Here is a 20,780-nt window from a genome sequence, read left to right as displayed (position 1 = left end):
TACAGTTTAAGTAATCTAATGCTCTTGTCAAATGTATTTGGTTCAAAGGAGGATCAGGACATGTGTGTGTGTGTGTGTGTGTGTGTGTTTGTGCGGAAGATGGTGAGAGATAAAGAAAAGTAGAACAGGTGGGAAATAAAATACAGCAGAGTAGTAGTCTATGTTATGTAACATTACTGGTTAGCCTATATAACCTTTTATTGTCTGCAGACTAAACATATACATATATTTAAAAAAAACAGTAATATCCATCTTCTTCAGAAAAATATTGATTTATTATTTCCTTAAATGATCATTATCTTCATTCAGTGTAGGCTGCAGCAGGTTAATGCCTCTTATAATACTATAAATGAACATCATGAAGGCCAGACGAATTTTTGAGAGCATTGCCAGTTGATGAGAATGAAGCGATTTTAGCTTGGAGTGTCGATTGTGCAAAACAGGTTGCGACTGCTGCGGAACTGCCCTTTAACGCTGCCAGCCAATAGAAACCGCCAATGCAGATGTGCCTTGAGCTCAGAAGTGCCCTCGACCAATCAGCGCCCGGCTTTCTCCGCCTCCGCCGCGTTCACTTTTCACACGACAGATACGGCTGGACTTGTAACGGCGGAACTTTGCATCGGCGGCCGGGAGCGACGTGTTGTGTAATTATGTGTTTTTTAAATGCCCAAATCAAGCAGAAATAATTCGTTATCGCCGCCGGACGATTGTACACATGAGCGAAAGCACCGAGGTGTATGTTTTGATCGGACTGCTGCTGCTGGATTCAGCGTTTTGGATCTTGGTTCACCTGGGTTTTTTTCTCAAGGATTTCTGCGAGGTTAGTTTTCAGCCGTTGGTGAGTGATGTGTGCCCTCATACTGCGATGCGTGTCAAAAACAGCAAACTATGTGGATAAACGCTCGCTAAAATGTGTGAAATAACGCGTTGACATGCTGTTTTCTGTAAGCGTGTGTGTGTGTGTGTGTGTGTGTGTGTGTGTGTGTGTGTGTGTGTGTGTGTGTGTGTGTTCGCGCGCGCGTGTGTGTGTTACTGATCGATAGCGGGTCATTCACCTGGTAGTTGCCTGGGGTGCATTCTTGCAGACAGACCGCTGCCTAGCTCCGTCCATCCTCCAGGCCAGATGTTCATACTATTACAACGAGCTGCCAGGCCTGCGCTTTACAGCAGTGGAATAATCCATACACTCACACACACATAAATACGCAGTTTGGTTCGATGTAAAAGCCTACTGCTGGTGTGAGCCCAGGCCTATTTATATTTTCACCATGTTGTACCTGGGCCACCACATACTTGGTGTAATCACGCTCCACGCATCAAATCTAGTCCTTATCAGTCAACAGGAATTCAACATATAGGCATTTCTTCTCAAGTCAGTTCTGTTCAGTTCAATACAGTTGAGATTACTTGTCCTTGGGAAGAAATTCTCCTGATGCATAATAAGAGCAAGCTTCAAACATGTGAACACACACGTATAAACACAAGACAGAAAAGCAGTGGAAAATATTGAACATATTGAATATTGAATATTGATCCATCCATAGGGGAAAACCATTAAAATATACAGTGCCAACAATGGCTTCTTGACTATACCCTATCAGACATTTCAGTGGCAGGGTGAATGAAATAGTTGTCCGTCACGCTGTTAGACTTGCTGTTTGGCATTAAGTCAGCAAATCAAAATCTATCTATAAATCCCTGCTCAGAGATGTCAGGTAACCACTTGAGCTTCACCTTTCACAGCATTCGTTGCTAGCCCCTTAACCATTTTCTGCAGAAAATTATTGGCGGCTTGATGCTTTCTGCTTATTATAGACTTAGTTTCTGGCTTATCTCCAGTCAACTAATACCATTGCCTTTTCGAGGTCAATCCCTCTAGTGTTATCAGAGTAAGCATCTAAGGCTGGTCTACAGAAATTGCTTAACTCGGTTGAGAAATAAGCAGTAAGGGGCACATTAAACCGTTGGCCTATATGTCTGCAAAACAGCAAATGGCACAGAAAAGCACAGAATGCTTTAGACAGCATTTATAGCTCCTGGTTAGCACAGGGTTTAGTGTGGCTGCAGGCAGTGCTGAAGTATCCCAGCCACTTCATGGTGTCCTCGATTCCAGATGTTCCCCTTTCTACTTTTATCGTCAGACAGGACTTTATAAGCAGGCTACTCCAGCCCAGGCAGAGGGGTGTTACCCTATGCTGCTCCCCACACGTGTCATCCAGATTCCCGACTCCCTGCCCATTCACTCTGAACAGGAAGCAACCAGGACGCCTCTGAGAAAGGGGGAATGTTTGAACTTCTCGTGTTTTGTATGAAGCACACCCTTTGTAAGAGGTGTGAACTGACTACCAGCTTCTGCATTTATTGTGGTGTCGTTTGCGGTTTTGGCCTACTATAATGGCTGAGTTACTGTGGCATGCTGCAGCCTTGAAAGTAATACAAACCCTGCAGAGTGATATCAGCGATCAATCTAATCGTATCATTATAATCATATTGAGTCAATATTCCGCTTATTTCAATACTAAGTGTAGCAAGGAGTGTGCAGCTGATTGACTTATACTGATACTGATGAAATTGCGTATGTGTTTATTGCAGAAGTGAAAATGGGAAGTTGCAAGGCTGCCTCAGTCAATTGTAATATGATCTTAAAACAAATTGCTTTGCGTGTCAGTGTGGCAGAAGCTGTCAGTGAAAATGAAAACATGAGGAAGCAGTAATTAGTGGCTTTGGAAACAGAGCCTGAGAACGTGTCCGAGATGCATGCTGCAGTGAACTTTGATATGGACTAGCAGTTAGTGGCTGCCCAAATGAAGGATGCAGAATAGCCCGAGTGCCTGAGAACAACAACTGGATGGATTTCAACCCATGTTATCGTGTGTGCAAGTGTTTGTCAACATGACGACAACATGTTCAATGGCTAATGGTTAGTTGAGGTACCTATAGATAATATATTGTGCACTTAAAACATGACACAAAATTCAGGAATAGCGGCAACAAACTCTGAAAACCACACTTAGGCTTAAATACTCTCATACTGCACTAATCCAGGAGTAAGAGTAGCAAACTCAACAGTAATACAAATCGCATGTGATGCAGTTTCTGTCAAGGTATATGAGGTATTCTCCTGATGTGTTTTGCAGGTGCGATGGATGAGAGACTTGGCTGCTTGTGGAGTGTAGCAGGCCTGGCTCCTGCTGACACACAGGAAGGCTGAGGAGCTGCAGGGGAGTGAGGAATCTCCCCAAAACCAGTCTCCTTCCTACACTTAGTATCAAGCCCAAACCCAACTGTCCCAGCCACCATCAGGCTTTCCTCAACCTCACTCCCAGCTGTTTTCCCCCCACTGTCAGGCTGTCAGTGTAAATGAGAATTTGTTTTTATCTGATCCTCCTTGAAATAAAAAAAAAAAAAATAAAGTAGCTGCTTCTGCATCCAATTCAAGTGGTTCCTCTCTTAAAATATTGTTTATGTCTACCTGAGTCGAAACCAAACCCCGGGCCTCATTACACTCAAGTCTAACACGACCATGAGGAACACCAGGACGAGCCTGTTGCTAGGCTGCATCCTCCTCTGCTCCGCCTCTCTCCTTTACCTGGGCATGAGTGGGATAGAGTGCCCACCCAAAAGCCATCGCCACAGATGGGTGGAGCTCAACCTGGGCTTGGCCAATCACAACCTGTCCCTGCCCACCCATTTTCCCGAAGACACGCCTCTCATCTTCATCGGCGGGTTCCCTCGGAGCGGCACGACACTGATGCGGGCCATGCTGGACGCCCACAATGCTGTGCGGTGCGGCGAAGAGACCCGGGTGATTCCCCGCCTCCTGGCCATGCGCGCCACCTGGAGCCGCTCGGTCAAGGAGAGGATACGATTGGACGAGGCCGGCGTCACCGACCAGGTGTTGGACTCCGCTGTGCGAGCGTTCCTTTTAGAGGTGAGCTGGGTTTTATATTATTTTGTTCATCATTCTAGTATGACAGCTGTATTTTCCCGGTGTTCAGTGACAATAGTGTGTGCACCAGCAGTCAAGCCAGCCACAATCACTCTGGAACAAGCTGCCAACTTCCTCATAGTTAAGATCTCCATGGTAACAGCGACATCTGTGATTGGTGGAATTCATTTTTGGATTGCGTAAAGTGTAGTACTTAAATAGGAATTTGGGAATAATACAAAGTTTCTCAAAAGTGAGGTTGAAATGAGACAAACTTACGCCTTCTGCCCAAGCACATACCGTTGTTTCTCACGCTCGTAGCTAACGCCAAGTCATCTGTGCATGGTTAATGGGTAACGGTTAAAAATACATTTCCTGTGGTGCAGAGCAAATCAGGTTTTCACTCTCAGAACCCAACCGTTGTGCTCTTTCGGGATACGGTGCTTACATCTGGCAGCTCAAAAGCAAAAAACTTGACCATCCTGAATATTGACAGAATACAATGTGCATAAATGTGTTTATAGATATATAATCAACAGCCTAGCCTACTTTTAATCTAAATACTCTTTTCACATATGTGTTCCAGGTGATTATTGGCCACGGGGAACCTGCTCCCCGTCTTTGCAACAAGGACCCGTTTGCCCTGAAGTCCCTGTCATATCTGGCACGCATCTTCCCCAAGGCCAAATTTGTGCTTATGCTGCGGGACGGGCGAGCAACTGTCCACTCCATGATATCACGTAAGGTGTGTTGGGGTTTTCTCATTCAGGTAGCAGTCAGACAAACGTCTTTATGTTGATTATGTTTAGATTTATACAGCCAACACTTTGCTCATTGCTTGTTTGATGTGGGGCTTCCTATTTATTACATACAACTAATGCAAATCCAGCTTAGTTGTAGTGGTAATACATGTTGACTGAATTAATTTTTCATTCCTTCTCCCTCTGTTCTCTGTCCCCCCTCCGTCCTCTCTCTCCAGGTGACCATCTCTGGCTTTGACCTGGCCAGCTACAGGGACTGCCTGACCAAGTGGAGCAGCGCGGTGGAGACGATGTTCAGCCAGTGCCAGGGGGCCGCAGAGGGCCGCTGTCTGCCTGTGCGCTACGAGCAGCTCGTCCTGCACCCAGAGGAGGAAATGAGGAAATTGCTTCACTTCCTAGAGCTGCCATGGGATTCGGCTGTGTTGCACCACGAAGAGCTGATAGGAAAGGCTGGGGGCGTGTCTCTATCCAAGTGAGTATGTGACGTGTGTGTGATTGTGCATAGATGCTGTCTGTCCTCCTGTCAAACAAGTACAAATACAGGGCCTGTAGGGTTCCCACAAGTCAGAGAGACAGCATTTTGAAAAGTCTCTTCCAGTCAATATCTGGGATTTCAGTGCATTTTGGGACATGTCATAGATGGAGACCTGTCAGCCTAAAAACGTTTTTAATATCTTTACTTACTCAGACATGTAAAATACAATCAACATTAAATGACAAAATACAGAGTCTTATGTACTAATCTAGACTCAGAAACACAAACAAGTTACAAATGTCCATGGTGTTTAAGATATTGGTGTATGATATAGAGCATTTCCACTTAATTATGTAGCAGCATTAACCGTATCTGTCAACCTCAGTTTCAAAAAATAGTACCTAGTCATTCATCAAGACATTGAATGCATGTTCACGTTTTGTTCAAACAGAATAATGAGCTCTGAAGTGTGTCTTAAATTTAGGTCATGTAAAAAAGTCAGTGTACACATGGGTCATGGAAAGTCAAAATTTAGTCTGAAAACTTGAAAATTCAACATTTAAGGACCTTTTCTTTGATTTAACTTTTAAAACACTTTTAGAAGATTAAAAACATGGAGAAACACACACACACACACACACAACATAACACACACACACATATACATATGCCAAGGGGCTGCAACATGATATTGTGGGATATTTTAACATTTTCAATAATAGCATAAATTCTGAGAGTCAAAAAGATCATGAACAATATTATTGGACTGTAGAAGCCTATTGTCCCATCAGCGACAAAGGCTTTCTTACATTGTTTTCACAGAGACGAGCTGCCTTTGTACTTTTCTTGAATATACAAGTGTCAGGTTCCATTCACAAGCAGTAACATAAGGCAGTCCGATCAGGAAGCAAAGCACACAAGTGACACAGCCTGGGAAAAAAGTGGGGCATGTTTAGGCTACTTTGCTCTAAATACATTTAAACCAACCTGAGCATACCACATTTTCAATCAACAATCATCAAGATAATTTAAATTGGCAAAAAAAAAAAAAAAAAAAAAAATCAATGAAGGACTTGCATTGGTATTGTTGCTCAAGTCTTGTGTCTAGTGTAGTGTAGTGTAGTATCACTGTGCATACAAACTCAGTGTATGAGTAACAGTTATTTCTGGAAATCTGCGTGTTTATCCACTGTAATTATTTTCTCCTGTAAATTTGCACCTTCCTGGCTGAGCAGGTATTTCAGGATAAAATGTGTTATTTGGGTGAGGTGTCTGCTCAAAGGACTGTGTGACTTTCATAACCCTCTCTCTCTCTCTCTCTCTCTCTCTCTCTCTCTCTGTTCCACCTTGCATTAACATGCGTCCTGGTTGCTCCGAACCCTGTCAGGCTCGACCGTTCACGTTGCTTCAGGCTCACATTGTTTAATATGTAACATTATTGACATTATAACATTGTTTTTTTCCCAGCGGGTTTGAGAGGGTTGGGCTCTCCGCTGTGGTGGATAAATGAATTGAACATGAAGTTGGACCGGAGTGCATGAGCGGGTGGGAGGCTGTGGATCTGGTGTGTGTCAGGAATTACAGACAAGGTAAAAGAAAAAGGAGCTTTGGTAAAACAAGCGTCAGGTAGACAGGAGCAGTGCTGGCACAGGGGAGGCCAGGTGAGTGGGCGGTCTTTCAGTGCGTCCCGGGACACATGTCTGTTCACACTTCAAACGCGATGTGCACAAAAGCGTCCCTGGCCACCTCTGAATGTGGCCTGAGTGATTTGATCTCAAGATGCATTGGGTGCTGTTCACGTCGAATACTTAGGGCTGTCATCTTGTGATCACTCAGGCTGCATGTTAGTGCAAGATCGAAAGTAGGCCCTTCTCTCTCTCTCCCTCACCCTCTCTCTCTCTCTCTCTCTCTCTCTCTCTCTTTCTCTGCTAATTCAATTCATTGAAGGTTTAGTGGCATAACTTTTGGATGACTTTTTAAATGTATTATAAGGAGCTAAAGTTTTTTAATGGTGGCTGAGTGAAAATCGTTGAATAGTGAAGTTCGGTGTTTTTGTTCAGTTTTTTTAATGGCATTTTTAGACATTTTGAATTTAAGAGCAGATTATTAAGAGAGAGAAAATCCTGATAATACAACAAATCTTTGTAGGGAAACTCTACTGCTGTTTTCATTTTCATCACCAATACCTGTTTTTAATGGTATTAAAAGATGTGGACATTTCTTGGAGTAAAGGTAGTGTGTCATATTCAAATGTGGGACACAAGTGCGTGTCTGCCTGAGCTCAGTGAGCCACAGGACGTCTAAGTTCAGCCAGAGTCCTCGCTCGAGGCAGCCAAGCTTCTCAAGGTCAAGTAGAGCTTAACAGTCGGATACAAGCTTCTCTCACCAGATTTTTAAAATGTCGTCTCTTGTTTGCCACGATTCAAGAAGAGCAGTGCCTTGCAGGGCAGATGCTTAGGGGATTTGATGGGATTTGAATCTGGCCCCCACATACTGCAAAACCCAAACTTGGCATGCGCCTGAGGGTATTAGCCTAGGCCACATTCAGGGAGAATTAGCACCTTTTCAGATGTTGTTCAGTTACGCAAAGGTAACTTGGTGTTAGCCGGAGTAACCCACTGATGTTTTGCAACCACTTGAAATATTTCAATGAATGAACAAGAACAAGAATTGAAGTATTTTTTTTTTTTTTATAAAGCCTATAACATCCAGTATGACCCACATCCTTGACCTGAGCTTGCACATGGTGTCTTCCTGTGTAGGGTTGAGCGCTCAACAGACCAGGTGATGAAGCCAGTGAATACCGACGCCCTCTCCAAGTGGGTGGGCCACATTCCAGCTGATGTGATGAATGACATGGCCGACATCGCTCCCATGTTGGCTCGTCTGGGCTACGACCCCCAAGCCAACCCTCCAGACTACACAAGACCGGAACCCATTGTTTCCTTGTTCAACTACTCCCAGGTGAGACAAGCCAACTGATCTGTGCAATAGGACATGATGTTAATAAGTATACTGGCAATAGTTTGAAGATTTGACAAATACATTAAGCGATATTAAATGCATTTTTTCAACACCCACCCTCTGATTCCCTGGTTGTAGCTTTCTAAATTCTAAGTTTCTGTATCAACCTGCAAATAAGCTCCTCCTCTGCCCTCCACTTCACCCCCTCATCTTCGTTTAAAGCGTCTCTGAAACCACACATTCTGCAGATAAACGTATCCAAATTTCCATTCAGTGGTGCGAGTGCCTCTGTCGCTGCAATCAGCACGGCAGCATCAGAAAAGGTTCATTCAAAGCAGTTTACCTTGTAGCTGAAAGTCTGCAGCTTCGCCACATTTTCGAAATGGAGGTCAGAGACAAAATAGGTCATGTGTCAAGAGCCTTGTGAGAGTGAAATATAACCCTTATTTCCATCCCAAAAACACATTTTTTTCACCTCAACTCTTGTACACAAGATCTACCTTGAACCCAGGAGCAGGGCTGACTCTGTGTTTACAGAGTTTTAGCTCTCAACTCCCTCTAGTGGCCAGAAATTGCTTAAGTGCAGCTTTGAACCCAGATCCATGCAGTGGCTGTTTTTGCACAGACTCTTGGTGTTCGATTTAAATGTGGAAAATAAACTGTTTTCAACTGCCATAACCCAGATTGATCACGGCCTGCTTTACCTCCATGATCAAAAAAATCTGTCACTGCCTTGCAGCTTCTCTCAGGTGCACAAAACAAAAAAGAATTGAAGGCCACTCCAACCAACATGCAGCTGCAACAGAAATATAGGACACCCATATTGACCATGTTATAGTCTTTTTGATTTATTTCAGTGTTCTCACAAAAACTGATACTTTAGTATTAAGTCAATACCAAAACTTACCAATTCCAATACAAATGAAATGGGTAATATCAATGCAACTAGAGCCCTCATTCTGTAACTCAGTGTTGTTATTCTAGCAGAGCCATAGGCTGTATGTTTAAAATCTTGAAACACATAAAGTTTCTGCTTACTAGTAAACAAACGTTTTTAATCGAGGAGTGTGTACAAGATGGGATTTCTGTTATCAGAATCAGAATCAGAAATACTTTATTGACCTGCAAGGGGAAATTGGATTTTACCGTGGTACTGAATCACATCCAAAGAATTGTGAATGTTCACTGGTGTTGGTATGAATTACCAAAACCCTGGTATCATGACATCCCAAAGCACACAAACTTATGAAAGCAAAATACATTTAAAAAAAAAAAAAAAACATCTTAAGCTATAACATACTGACATCACTCTTATCCAGAGTCAGTTGAACCTTAGTCAGTCCATTTGACAGTGACACAAAGCCATCACCTCCATGAATGATTGAACAAAGTCAGAAAAAAGGGTGTGTTATTTCCACAGGGGGCACAATGTTACAGCTGCAGCTTGTAGCTCTGGTGCTTGATGTAAAATCAAAATCCTTCAGGTCTCCGTGTTCTTCCTTGATAATATGTCCAGTAATCAGTGATCAGCACTGACGACAACATGATTTCCCTCGTTTCCACAGAGCTTGAAAGCGACAGAAACCCCACACCCCAGTTAAGAGGAAGAGGAACCGCCAGAAACGTGTTTGAATGCTGTTGATATGGATGCACCTTAAACACTGACTTCCAGTTCAGCTGTAAATACACATATCCAGGAAATGGTGAGGTGTCCCATGTGTATTTCTGCATTGGTCACAGTTCTCCTTCATAATGCCAGTGTGTGGTGTTATGTTGTTATGGGAGTGGAGCTCACTGAGTGACTCGGGGGAGGGGGAGGAGGGTCTCAATAGCTCCTGCTCAGGGAACTTCCCTGCCTCACACTTTCTGCCCTGATTCCCTCCACAATGGACCAACAATGTTACATGGCATTTTGATGTTTGTATTGCATTTTTTTCTAGCAACTTGTACCTGAAAATATTTCAACATGTGTGTAGTTTATTATCAATTCACCACAAATGTGAATGTGTTTTAGACAAATCGATCACTTACTGACAGTGAAGTAAATGTTCTTAGGGCATAATGACTGTATATTTTTGAAGAACTATTTTTATTTTCTTAATAAATTATTTTAATGTTGACCATTCATTAAAAAAATGTTTGTTCTATGATGGAGCTTTTTAATTGTTGGATATTGTTGAGTATGAATAAAAAGAGCCAAAATGTCACTTTCTAACATCACTGAACTTATTTTGTCATTCACTTGTGTTATTATGCAATGTGTTATATTCTGTATATCTCAGTCATTAAGGCAGCAGACAGTATAGTTTTCTGTGCTACAGTTTTAAATGTGGCTCTGAAGCTGCCACTGATTAAATAAAATGTTTGACCTTTTTCCTTTTCAAAAATTTAATTTCAATGTGTAAGAAAAGGCAAGAAGAGTCAGTGTGGTATGTGTATGTTTCTGTTGACAGCCAGCTGAGACACAGTGGCCTTTAGTGGCATTCAGAAGCTAATCTTTCTAACATTATAGAAAAAACAAACTCCTCCAGAAGCAGTTCCAGTGACTTTTCAGCCTCAGTTGTTTCAGAATTTCTTGAATAGTTTGCAAACCATATACAATCACACTCCGGTTTCCTGTTGGTCACTACTGCAGTGTCTGACGAAAATGGAACCTCAAGACATGTGGACTGCCCACTCTTCTTCAGAAATAAACCGATTAAAACATAGTTGATCAGATGGAAAAGGGACTATAAATGATGCAAAATGTCACAATGGAACAAGCCCCAGTCTCCTGAGAGCTTCGTACCCCTTCATGCTGTGCATTTAGACCATGAGGACAAGCAAATCAATACATCTTATGACAGTTGTTCTGAAAGATCATCAAAAAGCTACCTGAGTAAACTGCATCGTCAGGGATACTGAAGTGGTTCACACTCAAAATGTTATGATTTTAACTATAACCTCAAGACAGGCAAAGCAAAAACAAATTCTAAAATCCTACATCCCACCCAGAATATCCAAAAATGTTAGAAAAATGCTGAAATATTGGCGACCAGAAAGATGACCTTTGACCTCTATGTGGCATAGTGAGCCACTAGGACCAGGGTGGGCTGCTGGGCCTGCTGGTCTGTGGATGTGGACTTCATGGGCGGGGTGTCCTGCTCCACTGTGGGCCGGTTGGGAGCCTGAAGCAACACGTCCTTGCAGCTGGGCAATGTTTGGAGGATGGGAGTGGGCGGGGCCTCGGAGCTGCACCTGATCATGAACAGGAAACACCTGGAGAACTGAGCCCAGACAGAAGAGGCAGGGGTGGGAAAAAAACAAACATGAAACTGTGGTTAAAGCAGTGAAACACAGCTACACCAGTGTGTTGACTGCTGGAACATGTGGGCTTGAAGATGAGTTCAAACATAAAGTGAACCCTGGTGTGTTGGGCTGTATAACTAACTGGACTTCATATGAGCCCACATGGTGGCAAAATATCCTAACAATAATAATCTGTTTCTATCCTCACCTCCATAGCATGGCAGCTACAGTCCCAAAACAACACTTTAAGCACATAAACAAACACAAACAAAGCATTTTATGCCAATACATAAAGCAACAAGTTCCAGTACCCATTTTGTCTTACCCATTTTGTAATTACAATTATTTATTTACTATGAGGTTGTTTCTTCCTGGTACAAGATTACTATGTAGAAGTTTATGCAGATACCACCAGCTGGATCTACTTTCCAATTCAAATAGGAAAATAACAAGATTCCTCAAAAGCAGGTACCAGGATGTGCTGTTCTTTAAACTGGTATAAATCTGCTTGGTTTGTGTTTGTTTATACGCCAAAAGTGTTATTTTGGGATCAGATTTGCCTCACAATGGAAGTGAATGGAGAGATATAAATACTGGATATCTGTTATTATCTAACTGGATTACCAGCTCAGGGGAGCACGGAGCTGATGGGGATATTTCGCCGCCACATGGACTCATATCACATCCAGGTATCTCTACAACCAAGCACTCTCCCAAAGTTCAACCCTAATATTAACATTATAAAAACTGTCAGATATGTGGTTGTGGTCATTTTATTCTAATTTACAGCCCATCCCTGATGAAAAACTCTGCCAATGTTGGGCATGCTTTCAAGCTACTGTTGAATGGTCCTCAGGTATTGTGTCATGTATGACTTCACCCATTGCTATGTCACTGATGTGCTGTTAGTACAGTGCTTTTATGCCTCACCCGGTAGTTCTGTCAGTTCCAAATAGCTGTCCACTGTCATCAAAACGCATGTTATGGCTGCTTCAATCACAGCATACCTCTGTTAGGGCTGTCATTTATGCTGATGCTGCTCAAGGTCGCCAGTTTCTTGGTCTTCAATTTTCAGTCTCTGTGTTTTTAAATGCATGTTAGCTCAATTACACTATTTCAAAATGTCTGCTTTAAATGGTTGTCCGCATTTAAAGTAGTGGCTTTAAGATTTAGTTGTATAAATATCTTAAAGTTGAATATTTTGTGATGGGTGTCAGTGGGTAGGAAAAGCTTTTAGCATCTGAGTTGGGACATCCAATACAAATAAAATAGTATCAGCAAAGCTTGCGGTGAGGGTGTAAGGTGAAACTGCTATTGTTAATCCGTTTATTTATTATTGTTTAGCTATTGTGCTACTGTTCTGCACTCCTTTTTGTTTTAATGTTCACACCTCCGCCAACTTCATAGACTTTTAATTCACATTCATTTTTACTGCTCTTTGTAGGCACAACTTAGCTGAAATTTTGTAGATGTACACATCTCCAGGATTACATTACTACTCTTGAAAAAAATATTTTAGTGGTTGAACATCGTTGTCTAAATGAGGTGCAAGTAATGGATACAGGATACAAAGAGACAAACACACTGTACAAGCAAAGTAGCTCTGCGCTCGAATCACCAGTGTTTAGACAGTGAAATGTCTTCATCAGAGTGCCTGTAACAAGCCACATCCCTGTACTCAAATGCCCTTTGGCACCCTGATTCAGTTGTTTGTTGGCAGAAACCCCGATGACGACATTCCATTTCACATTTCACTGTTGAAATGTTGGTGATTAAAGCATGGAGCTACCTTGCGTGTGCAGTGCATTTTGGATGTCCACACTGCCACTGAGAAATTTGGTTTTGTTTGGAGTTGGCTGTTTAAAGGTTGAGACCTAAGCCACATGATGATTACTCTTCTGATAATGTCATGTAAAAGTCAGATGGATTTTTTTTAGAAGGGCCAGACGGTTCATGTGGCTGAGGCAGTTTCTCTGACCCTTTTCTAACCGTGTTACCTGGTTATTGAGCAGCACGTAAATGATTGGGTTGAGGACAGTGCTGCTCTTTGCCAGCACGGAGGGGATTAAACTGGCGGTCGCTGGCACCGAGCCAGGCTGTCCAAAGGAAGCGAGCATCGCCACCACACCGTACGGCAGCCAGCACAACAGGTAGCCTGTTACCATGGAGACCACCATCAGCAGCACACGGGCCTCCCTCCGCTCTGCCGATGACTGGTTGACCCTGTTGACCTGAGTGGTAGGACACAAACACACAGGTATAAACTGGCATGAACAGACACATACATAGCAGTGTGTAAACAGATTCATTCAGACACACACACTCACTCGTGCATAGGGACACACACACACACAGTGAACAATGAGCTGAATCCTCAGGTGTTTTTCCTGTATTGTGTGAGAGTGGCCAGGGTGCGTACACAAAGACATGCCAGCACACACACACACACACAAACACAAAAACCAGGGGTTACAGTGTGAATCTGAGCTTTCACAAAACCTGGCAATAAAAACAAATGAAAACACAAAACTATTATAACTCTGGTCTGAAGGTGTGATCATCAGGGTTAGGATCAGGGGTCAGAGGTCAGAGGTCAGGGTGTGTTTGTGTGTTACCTGTCTAGTTACCCCTCGCACAGCCAGCAGGATCCTCCCGTAGCAGAAGAGCATGAGCAGCAGCGGCAGCAGCAGACAGAAGACAAACAGGCAGCCCACGTAGGCCCGAGCTCTGGCTGAGCGCTGGTGCCACTGGACCGAGCAGGTGGTGCCGGGTCCCTCGGGCCCGTAACTGCTCCACAACACAGCACAACATGCTGCTCCATCACTGGCCCTCGCTCACACTGCTCTGCTGCTCTCATTCTGCGCATGCACACCCTGCATACATGCCGTGATTTCACATATTTCATGCTGTTCTTTCTTATCTGTTCATTTATCTTTTTTTTTTTACTAGTTTTAGTAATGCTGTTTTCTTGGTCTCTCTATTTTAATCTGTTGCTGGAAATATGTGCTACAAATGAAGTTTATTAAAAAATAATAGTGGTGTAATAGTAGTTGTTAAATAAGCTCTGCTGCTGTATTTGTCACCTGTTTCATGTTTAATAGGCTAATTCCTTCTCACTCTATTCTCTATTCATTCCCTATTGATTGATTTGCTCTTATTTAACCTATTATAGTGATACAGATAAATGCTAGGCCTAAATGGTTTTATTCTTTTTTCTGTTTTTTTTTTATTATTATTATTTTATTTTATTTTATTTTATTTTATTGTTATTACATTTTTTTTTTTTTAAATTTATCTGCTGTTTGATTGTGGAAAATTCTACAGTTTTCCAATAAATGACTGGTACTTACTACAGGTTTGTATGGTTAATATTTTATAAGAACAAAAATACTGCAAATTACTGAAAAATTAGTCTGCAGTATTTTGCTGTAAATACTTAATAAGGAGTAATGAGGAGCTCCAGGCCTATAAATAAAGGTTATCAGCAGCAACACTCCAGTTTCATCTGAATGAATGAATGAATGAATGGATGGATGGATGGATGGATGAATGAATGAATGAATGAATGATTAGTTAAATTACACCATGGCTAAAGGGTGATTCCCTTGCAGGATTATGAGAAGTGCAGACCATGGAGGTTTTATACTCTAATGTAACAGACCTGCTCCAGCCCAGCAGCGGAGGCACCGTCCAGGCCAGTGAATAAATCCAGGAGCCCGCTATAGCCAGCCAGGCTTTGGTGTAATCAGAGGAGTCCGGCTGGGAGCTGCGCAGCACCGTGGAGTACCGCTCATAGGACAAGAGAGAGAGAGAGACCAGGGACACCATTCCTGCAGGAGGGAGGGAGGGAGGGAGAGAGAGAGAGAGAGAGAGAGAGAGAGAGAGAGAGAGAGAGAGAGAGAGAGATGCCGCAGGTCAGATGAGAAGATAGACAGTTTTTCCAGGATCTTCCAGTATAAGTTTACTGGAATGTCTGACTACAGCAACTCATCGCAAGTCTATACTCTCCATTTATTTAAAATGATAAGATCACTATAAACTCACCCCTGAGGTCTACAGACACATCGCTCCCTAGACTTAGATTGTTGTAGCACCATGATATATACATATGTCGCCTATGTATGATGTTTAAGATGAGTACCTAGCTACTTCCTAAATAACAGTGACTCCATAAAGCTATATACTACCACTATAAAAACGAGTTTTCATTGACAGTGCAAGATGAAAATACCATAATGCGAGATAAGGCAAGTATGCAACTTACTTTGAGCAGAGACGACCGTCATTATTGAATACTCATTAAAAAAAACTCATCATTGAATCCTCAGACACTCTAAGTGCCAGTGGTGATACTGTAAGAAGATCATGATTTCTCCATGCGCTGAGGAGGGCAGGTAGTGCAAAGCGCAGCCTGTGGCGCACTCACCGAAGAGCGCGTTGGAGAAACCGTACCAGCGGCAGCCCTGGGCGCCGGTCAGCCACCTGCCGTACACACTGGCCGCGAAGCTGAAGGGGGTCCCGAAGATGCAGACCAGCATGTCGCTGACGCTGATGTTGATCAGGAGAAGGTTGATGGGGGTGCGCAGCGCGGGGAAGCGTGAAAACACCAGGAGCACGAGGAAATTACCCAGGAAGCCGAGGACGAGGATGACACCCAGGACCACGGCCACGGCGGTGTGCCCCGCCCGGCTCAGCCCGGGGTCCGGCACGGAGCTGTCCGCGGTGCTGAAGTTGTCGCTGCGCAGGACAATCACCATGGCAACCGGGTTATCACATTCAAATAGAGTCAAGTAGAGACCGAGTGGCAGGACAGGACATCCCCAGTCCCACATTTCCTCTCCTTCCCCGGTCCCTTATATACTGGAGGCCACCGCCGCCCGGCCCTGCGCCAGCTCACCGGGGGAGTTTCCGCCCAGAGATCCACCGCCACGGGGCGGACAGCCTTCATTCAGTGATTTAGTTATTTATTTTTCACTCTCATTAAACCTACGCTGTAACAATATTTAGGCGCCCGAAGTGTAACGGTGTAGCTAGTCAATACATGTTTATGCATTAACTCATATGTGTTTGTTAATATTACACAATAGTTATCAGCTTCGACTTATGGCGGTGAGTTCATGTCCTCTGACAGAAAATTACAAGTTCTTACAACATGTCATCATATTAATGTATATTAAGATACATGATTGCTTTATTTGCTGACTCACCAGAACGCTTTATATTTGGGTTAACTGTCAAAAAAGAAAAGAAAATCCTTGTTGTTTCAAAATTCTGATTATTTCATTTTGTGAATCTGAATAACAACAGTCCAAACACACAAAAAAGTGTTGTTGTAACGGAATGTTGTTTAATAAACACATTTATAAAAAAAAAAAAAAAAAAAAAAGAAGAAGAAGAAGAAGAAGAAGAAGAAAAAAAGAAAGAAATCATGAGAACCATGATGGAAACCTCTATCAAGTTCAATCCCCTTTGTTGACACTAACTTCTGGATATTCAGTAATATGAGGTGGTCTTTTCTGTTACACATGGCAAATAGTTACTCACTTTCATACTTTTCCTGTTAGCAGAATAGCTGACCCCAGCCTTTTACACAGAATGGTTTAATGATTATGTGACACCTAAGCAACTGACACTAAAGCCTCACCACAATAAATCATATTGGCAAGCAATTCATCAACTAATGGGGTCAGCTGATAAACACCTTCAGTATGACTGGATGCTGATTGATGCTGCTGTCTTAGGTTCACTTAGTGAGTTTTACATTAGAACTGTTAGGTTGAATAGTCAATCGTGAACCCAAGTGCAGACTCAACAGGCAGGATTGATACAAAAACAAGTTTAATTACCAGCCAGGCAAGAAACAGTAAAGCAAAAACTACAAACTAAGAAACAGGCCAAAATTAGGGGCCGTAGATTATGCTATCTGGGCTGGCAAGGCTGGGCAAAGTCCACAAATGGAGAACTGCGGACAGAGAGCACAGGTTACGGCAAGGATCTGAGAAGAAATGAGGATCAGAGCTGAGCTTTTAAAGAGAGTGGAGTAACGACTAAACAGTTCCAGCTGGTGTGGCTGGAGACAAACTGGTCCTCACACACCAGTTCCTAGTGAGCCAATTAGTGAGAAGTGGAGGACATGGGGGCAGATATAACAAGACATATTACTATTTCATCCAACTTTCTATGTTAAGCCAGTGAAACTTTTTTTTTTTTAAGTCAAAAAGCCTTAATGTATTTCTGTAGCAAAGATGCACAAATACAAAATGTTTTAATGTGATCTATAGAAACAGTTTGGAGGAGTAGATAAAGGAGGGATAAGTTTCTCTCTCTCTCTCACACACACACACACACACACACACACACATAGCTGGGAGCTATCCTCATCCATCTCTCACATCCATTGATCATGATGAGGAGAGCCTGCCTGCTCGCCTACTTATTTTAATGCCAGCTACATGGCTTAACCGGCGGAGAAAAAGAAGAACAAGAAGGGGAAGAGGAAGAAGGAGGAGGAAGAGAAGAAGCTGCCAAACTTATTTGCATAGCTGTTAATCACACTTTGCATACAGTGTTACCACAACAATGAAAAACATCCTTCACTCTTGAACGCCCCGTGAAAGAGAAATAAAGACTCACCCCACAAAGATTCAAGATGCAAGACTTTTGAATTCTTGTGCAGATCTCACAGTCAAATGAAAAACACACACACACAGTTAACAGAGAGTAAAAGATGCACATGTAGAAAGTGTAGAAAGTATCAAGTGATTGAGAGGAAGAAAAAGAAAGAAAGAAAGAAAGAAAGAAAGAAAGAAAGAAAGAAAGAAAGAAAAGGCAGAAGATGAAAAATAGATGAATGCATGCTGTCACTTCATGTCAACAAGGCTTTATTCTGAAGCTCCTTGCTGAAATATCCTATACTATTGCATTCTATAGCATATTGAGGACCTGGTAACTGAGCCAACATATCAATAATACACACTGTGACCTACTCAGAGGACAAGCCAAGAAACACACTGTCGAATAACAACATGGCTTGATGAAGATCACTGATCAGAAAACAGTGATCAACAGGACTGACGGACAGTGTTAAGTGGTGTAATTTTCTCCAGCAGCTGGAGAGTGAAAGCTGTATCACTTGACATTTTGAATCCCTGCACTCAAACCGGCGGCTGAACACAGGAGATCAGGGCTCGAACCACGGTGCCATGCTGGTATTAACGAACCACCAGCTGACTCCCCTGCACAGTGTCGGGGGCTGGAGGTGTTAATTAACACTGACACGGGCGGGGCACCATCCGCTTTAAAGAACTGGAGGATGCTCTGCTCTTTGTACTCATTTGTTATTGATCAATGACTGATAAAAGTCTGGTGGAAAGGAAAGGGAAACTCAGGGCTCAAACACTCACATCCAGAGCAACCCAAAACTCAATTTCTACAGATTTGCTTTTAGTAAACAGACGCATTTTCAGATGATTTAACCACAGTTAAATCAAGTTACAGGCATTTTGAGTCTGTAGGAGATTTGTGTGCTATGTGACTTTTCAAAAAGCCAAATGATGCCAATATTTTTAGAATCTTTGAGGGCTTTGTAAGTCAATCTGACCTTTACACACCCAGAATCTGAATGCCTCTGAAACAGCTTTTACACCATGGACACTAATCAAATTCTTCTTAGATGGGTTAGCAGCTTGTTAAGGAAGAATCCTATCAATTCAGTGGTAGGGGGGAAATCAAATATCTAAAAATATGTAGTGCCAACAATTTCACCGCAAGTTTTACAGACAGTAGCTGTGGTTAGGGAGGACCTCTGATAGGTAACACTGACTGAATATCCAATATTTATTACAAGGCCAACATCAGCCAAGTGATACTGGTTGTACTGTCCTACTGGTAAACACTGCAGGAAAATAAGGTCTGGTTATACAACTAATTAAACTCTCATTGGAGGCTTTAATGCAGAGATGCTGAGGAAATCACTGCTGTTGCCAAGTTGTCACCCACCCATGGTGCACTGCACACACGTGCGCACACACATACACAAACGCATGCAAATGAATCCGAGGTCACACGGGGGCGCAGCAACACCTCACACTAATCACCTCTTTCATCAACTGACTTTGTCAACCCTCAGCGGTGTAGGAGGGTCTTCCATTTTACAAACATGCACACACACAGGCAACCTTCATCTTGCACACTCCCCCACATGCACACACAGATTCAAAAGAGAATCTACGCTGCCATCTGTCTTGTCCTTTGTCCTGTAAATCTTGAGGGTGGTGGGTCGGGGGAAGGAGCAACAGCGCAGCTCATCTCACGTGCCGGCGTGGCCACCCACGGGTCCCTGCTGCAGCCAGGGGGCCCGTGGAAAAGCTCAGTCATCACTTTCAGCTGATGACCGGGGGTGGACACGCCACTGTGTGCAGGTCGATTGCTACTGGCACGTTACTCAGCTGCTGGCATGACGTCCATTGTGTGGGCACTCAGCAGCTTGTGTGAGTGTGTGTGTGTGTGTGTGTGTGTGTGTGTGAGAGAGATGCCTATAGTATCTTCCTTCAAGGTCTTTCCACATTATGTCTCCCAATGCCCCCACAAGAAAATGAGTGATACTTTAGTTTCCATTTAGCTGCCCTGATAGAAAAAAGCATGTCAGTCACTAATAATCAATAAATTTATGCTTCAAAACTCTGAATTAACTGTTCAATTTGACATCTCACAAACCACCATTTCAAGTGATTTTACAACAAGGATTATATGAACACATGAATGAATATTGACAAGCAGGTCCAAAGTGGTGAGATTAAAACATAAAGCTAAAATAATCACTCATAGACTTTTTCTGTATCGTAACAATTTTTAGTGAATTATAGTGAAACTGAATTCCTCATTTTACTGGAGACCCCCAGGGTGCACAGACCCTTTGAAAACCACATGGCTGTTTTTTGCTTTGGCAGCAAAATTCTTCCAAAACGTCTTTATACTCTACATGATGAACACCTGAACACCAAAACACTGAAAATAAACTAAATAAAGCTTTGAAATGATATTAATCTTTGCATCAGAGATATGAATATATTCCTGCATTTTATTAGCACTGGTGTGCATTTGATAGCTACCATTTTTTTTAATAAAGCCCTTTATAACCTTTTTCACTAGATGCTTTATAACAGGTTAACATTACAAATGATGTCAAATCTGCCTTGCAGTATTTTTTCATGTTACTGAATGAAGCGCAGAAGTTAAGTTTCTCTACAATTCCACCTCGATGCAGATGTATCGATGGTTAGTGCTAATTAGGAAGTACTTGAAAAAAAAAATTTAACCACTTAAACGCTCGAAATGAGTTGACAGACTAAAGTGCCGGGCAAGC

The 20,780-nt window shown here is 42.6% G+C and overlaps 2 protein-coding genes across 3 annotated transcripts; one reads left to right on the top strand and one right to left on the bottom strand.

Moving 5' to 3' along the window:
* Positions 1 to 546: 546 nt before the first annotated feature.
* On the top strand, positions 547 to 10,335 carry tpst1l (tyrosylprotein sulfotransferase 1, like). Of its 2 annotated transcripts, none has more exons than XM_030069516.1 (6): positions 547 to 838; positions 3,138 to 3,931; positions 4,515 to 4,673; positions 4,908 to 5,161; positions 7,927 to 8,128; positions 9,694 to 9,826. In XM_030069516.1, exons 2-6 carry the CDS (start codon positions 3,524 to 3,526, stop codon positions 9,727 to 9,729), a joined length of 1,059 nt encoding a protein of 352 aa, XP_029925376.1. In that variant the 5' UTR covers positions 547 to 838; positions 3,138 to 3,523; the 3' UTR covers positions 9,730 to 9,826. The 2 variants fall into 2 exon arrangements, with proteins under 2 accessions (XP_029925376.1, XP_029925377.1); XM_030069517.1 differs by having other exon boundaries at positions 548 to 820; positions 9,694 to 10,335.
* An 849-nt stretch (positions 10,336 to 11,184) lies between these two features.
* tmtops3b (teleost multiple tissue opsin 3b) lies at positions 11,185 to 16,173 on the bottom strand. The gene is made up of 5 exons (XM_030069083.1): positions 15,843 to 16,173; positions 15,078 to 15,246; positions 14,044 to 14,203; positions 13,414 to 13,647; positions 11,185 to 11,394 (listed from the first exon to the last, which is right to left on the bottom strand). The coding sequence occupies exons 1-5, from the start codon at positions 16,171 to 16,173 to the stop codon at positions 11,185 to 11,187; spliced, it is 1,104 nt and encodes a 367-aa protein (XP_029924943.1).
* Positions 16,174 to 20,780: the final 4,607 nt, after the last annotated feature.

This window comes from Myripristis murdjan, chromosome 14 (assembly GCF_902150065.1).
Source record: "Myripristis murdjan chromosome 14, fMyrMur1.1, whole genome shotgun sequence".
Classification (NCBI taxonomy): domain Eukaryota; kingdom Metazoa; phylum Chordata; class Actinopteri; order Holocentriformes; family Holocentridae; genus Myripristis; species Myripristis murdjan.
The sequence above is the reverse complement of the archived record's forward strand: the minus strand, read 5'-3'. Positions and strand labels throughout refer to the sequence as shown.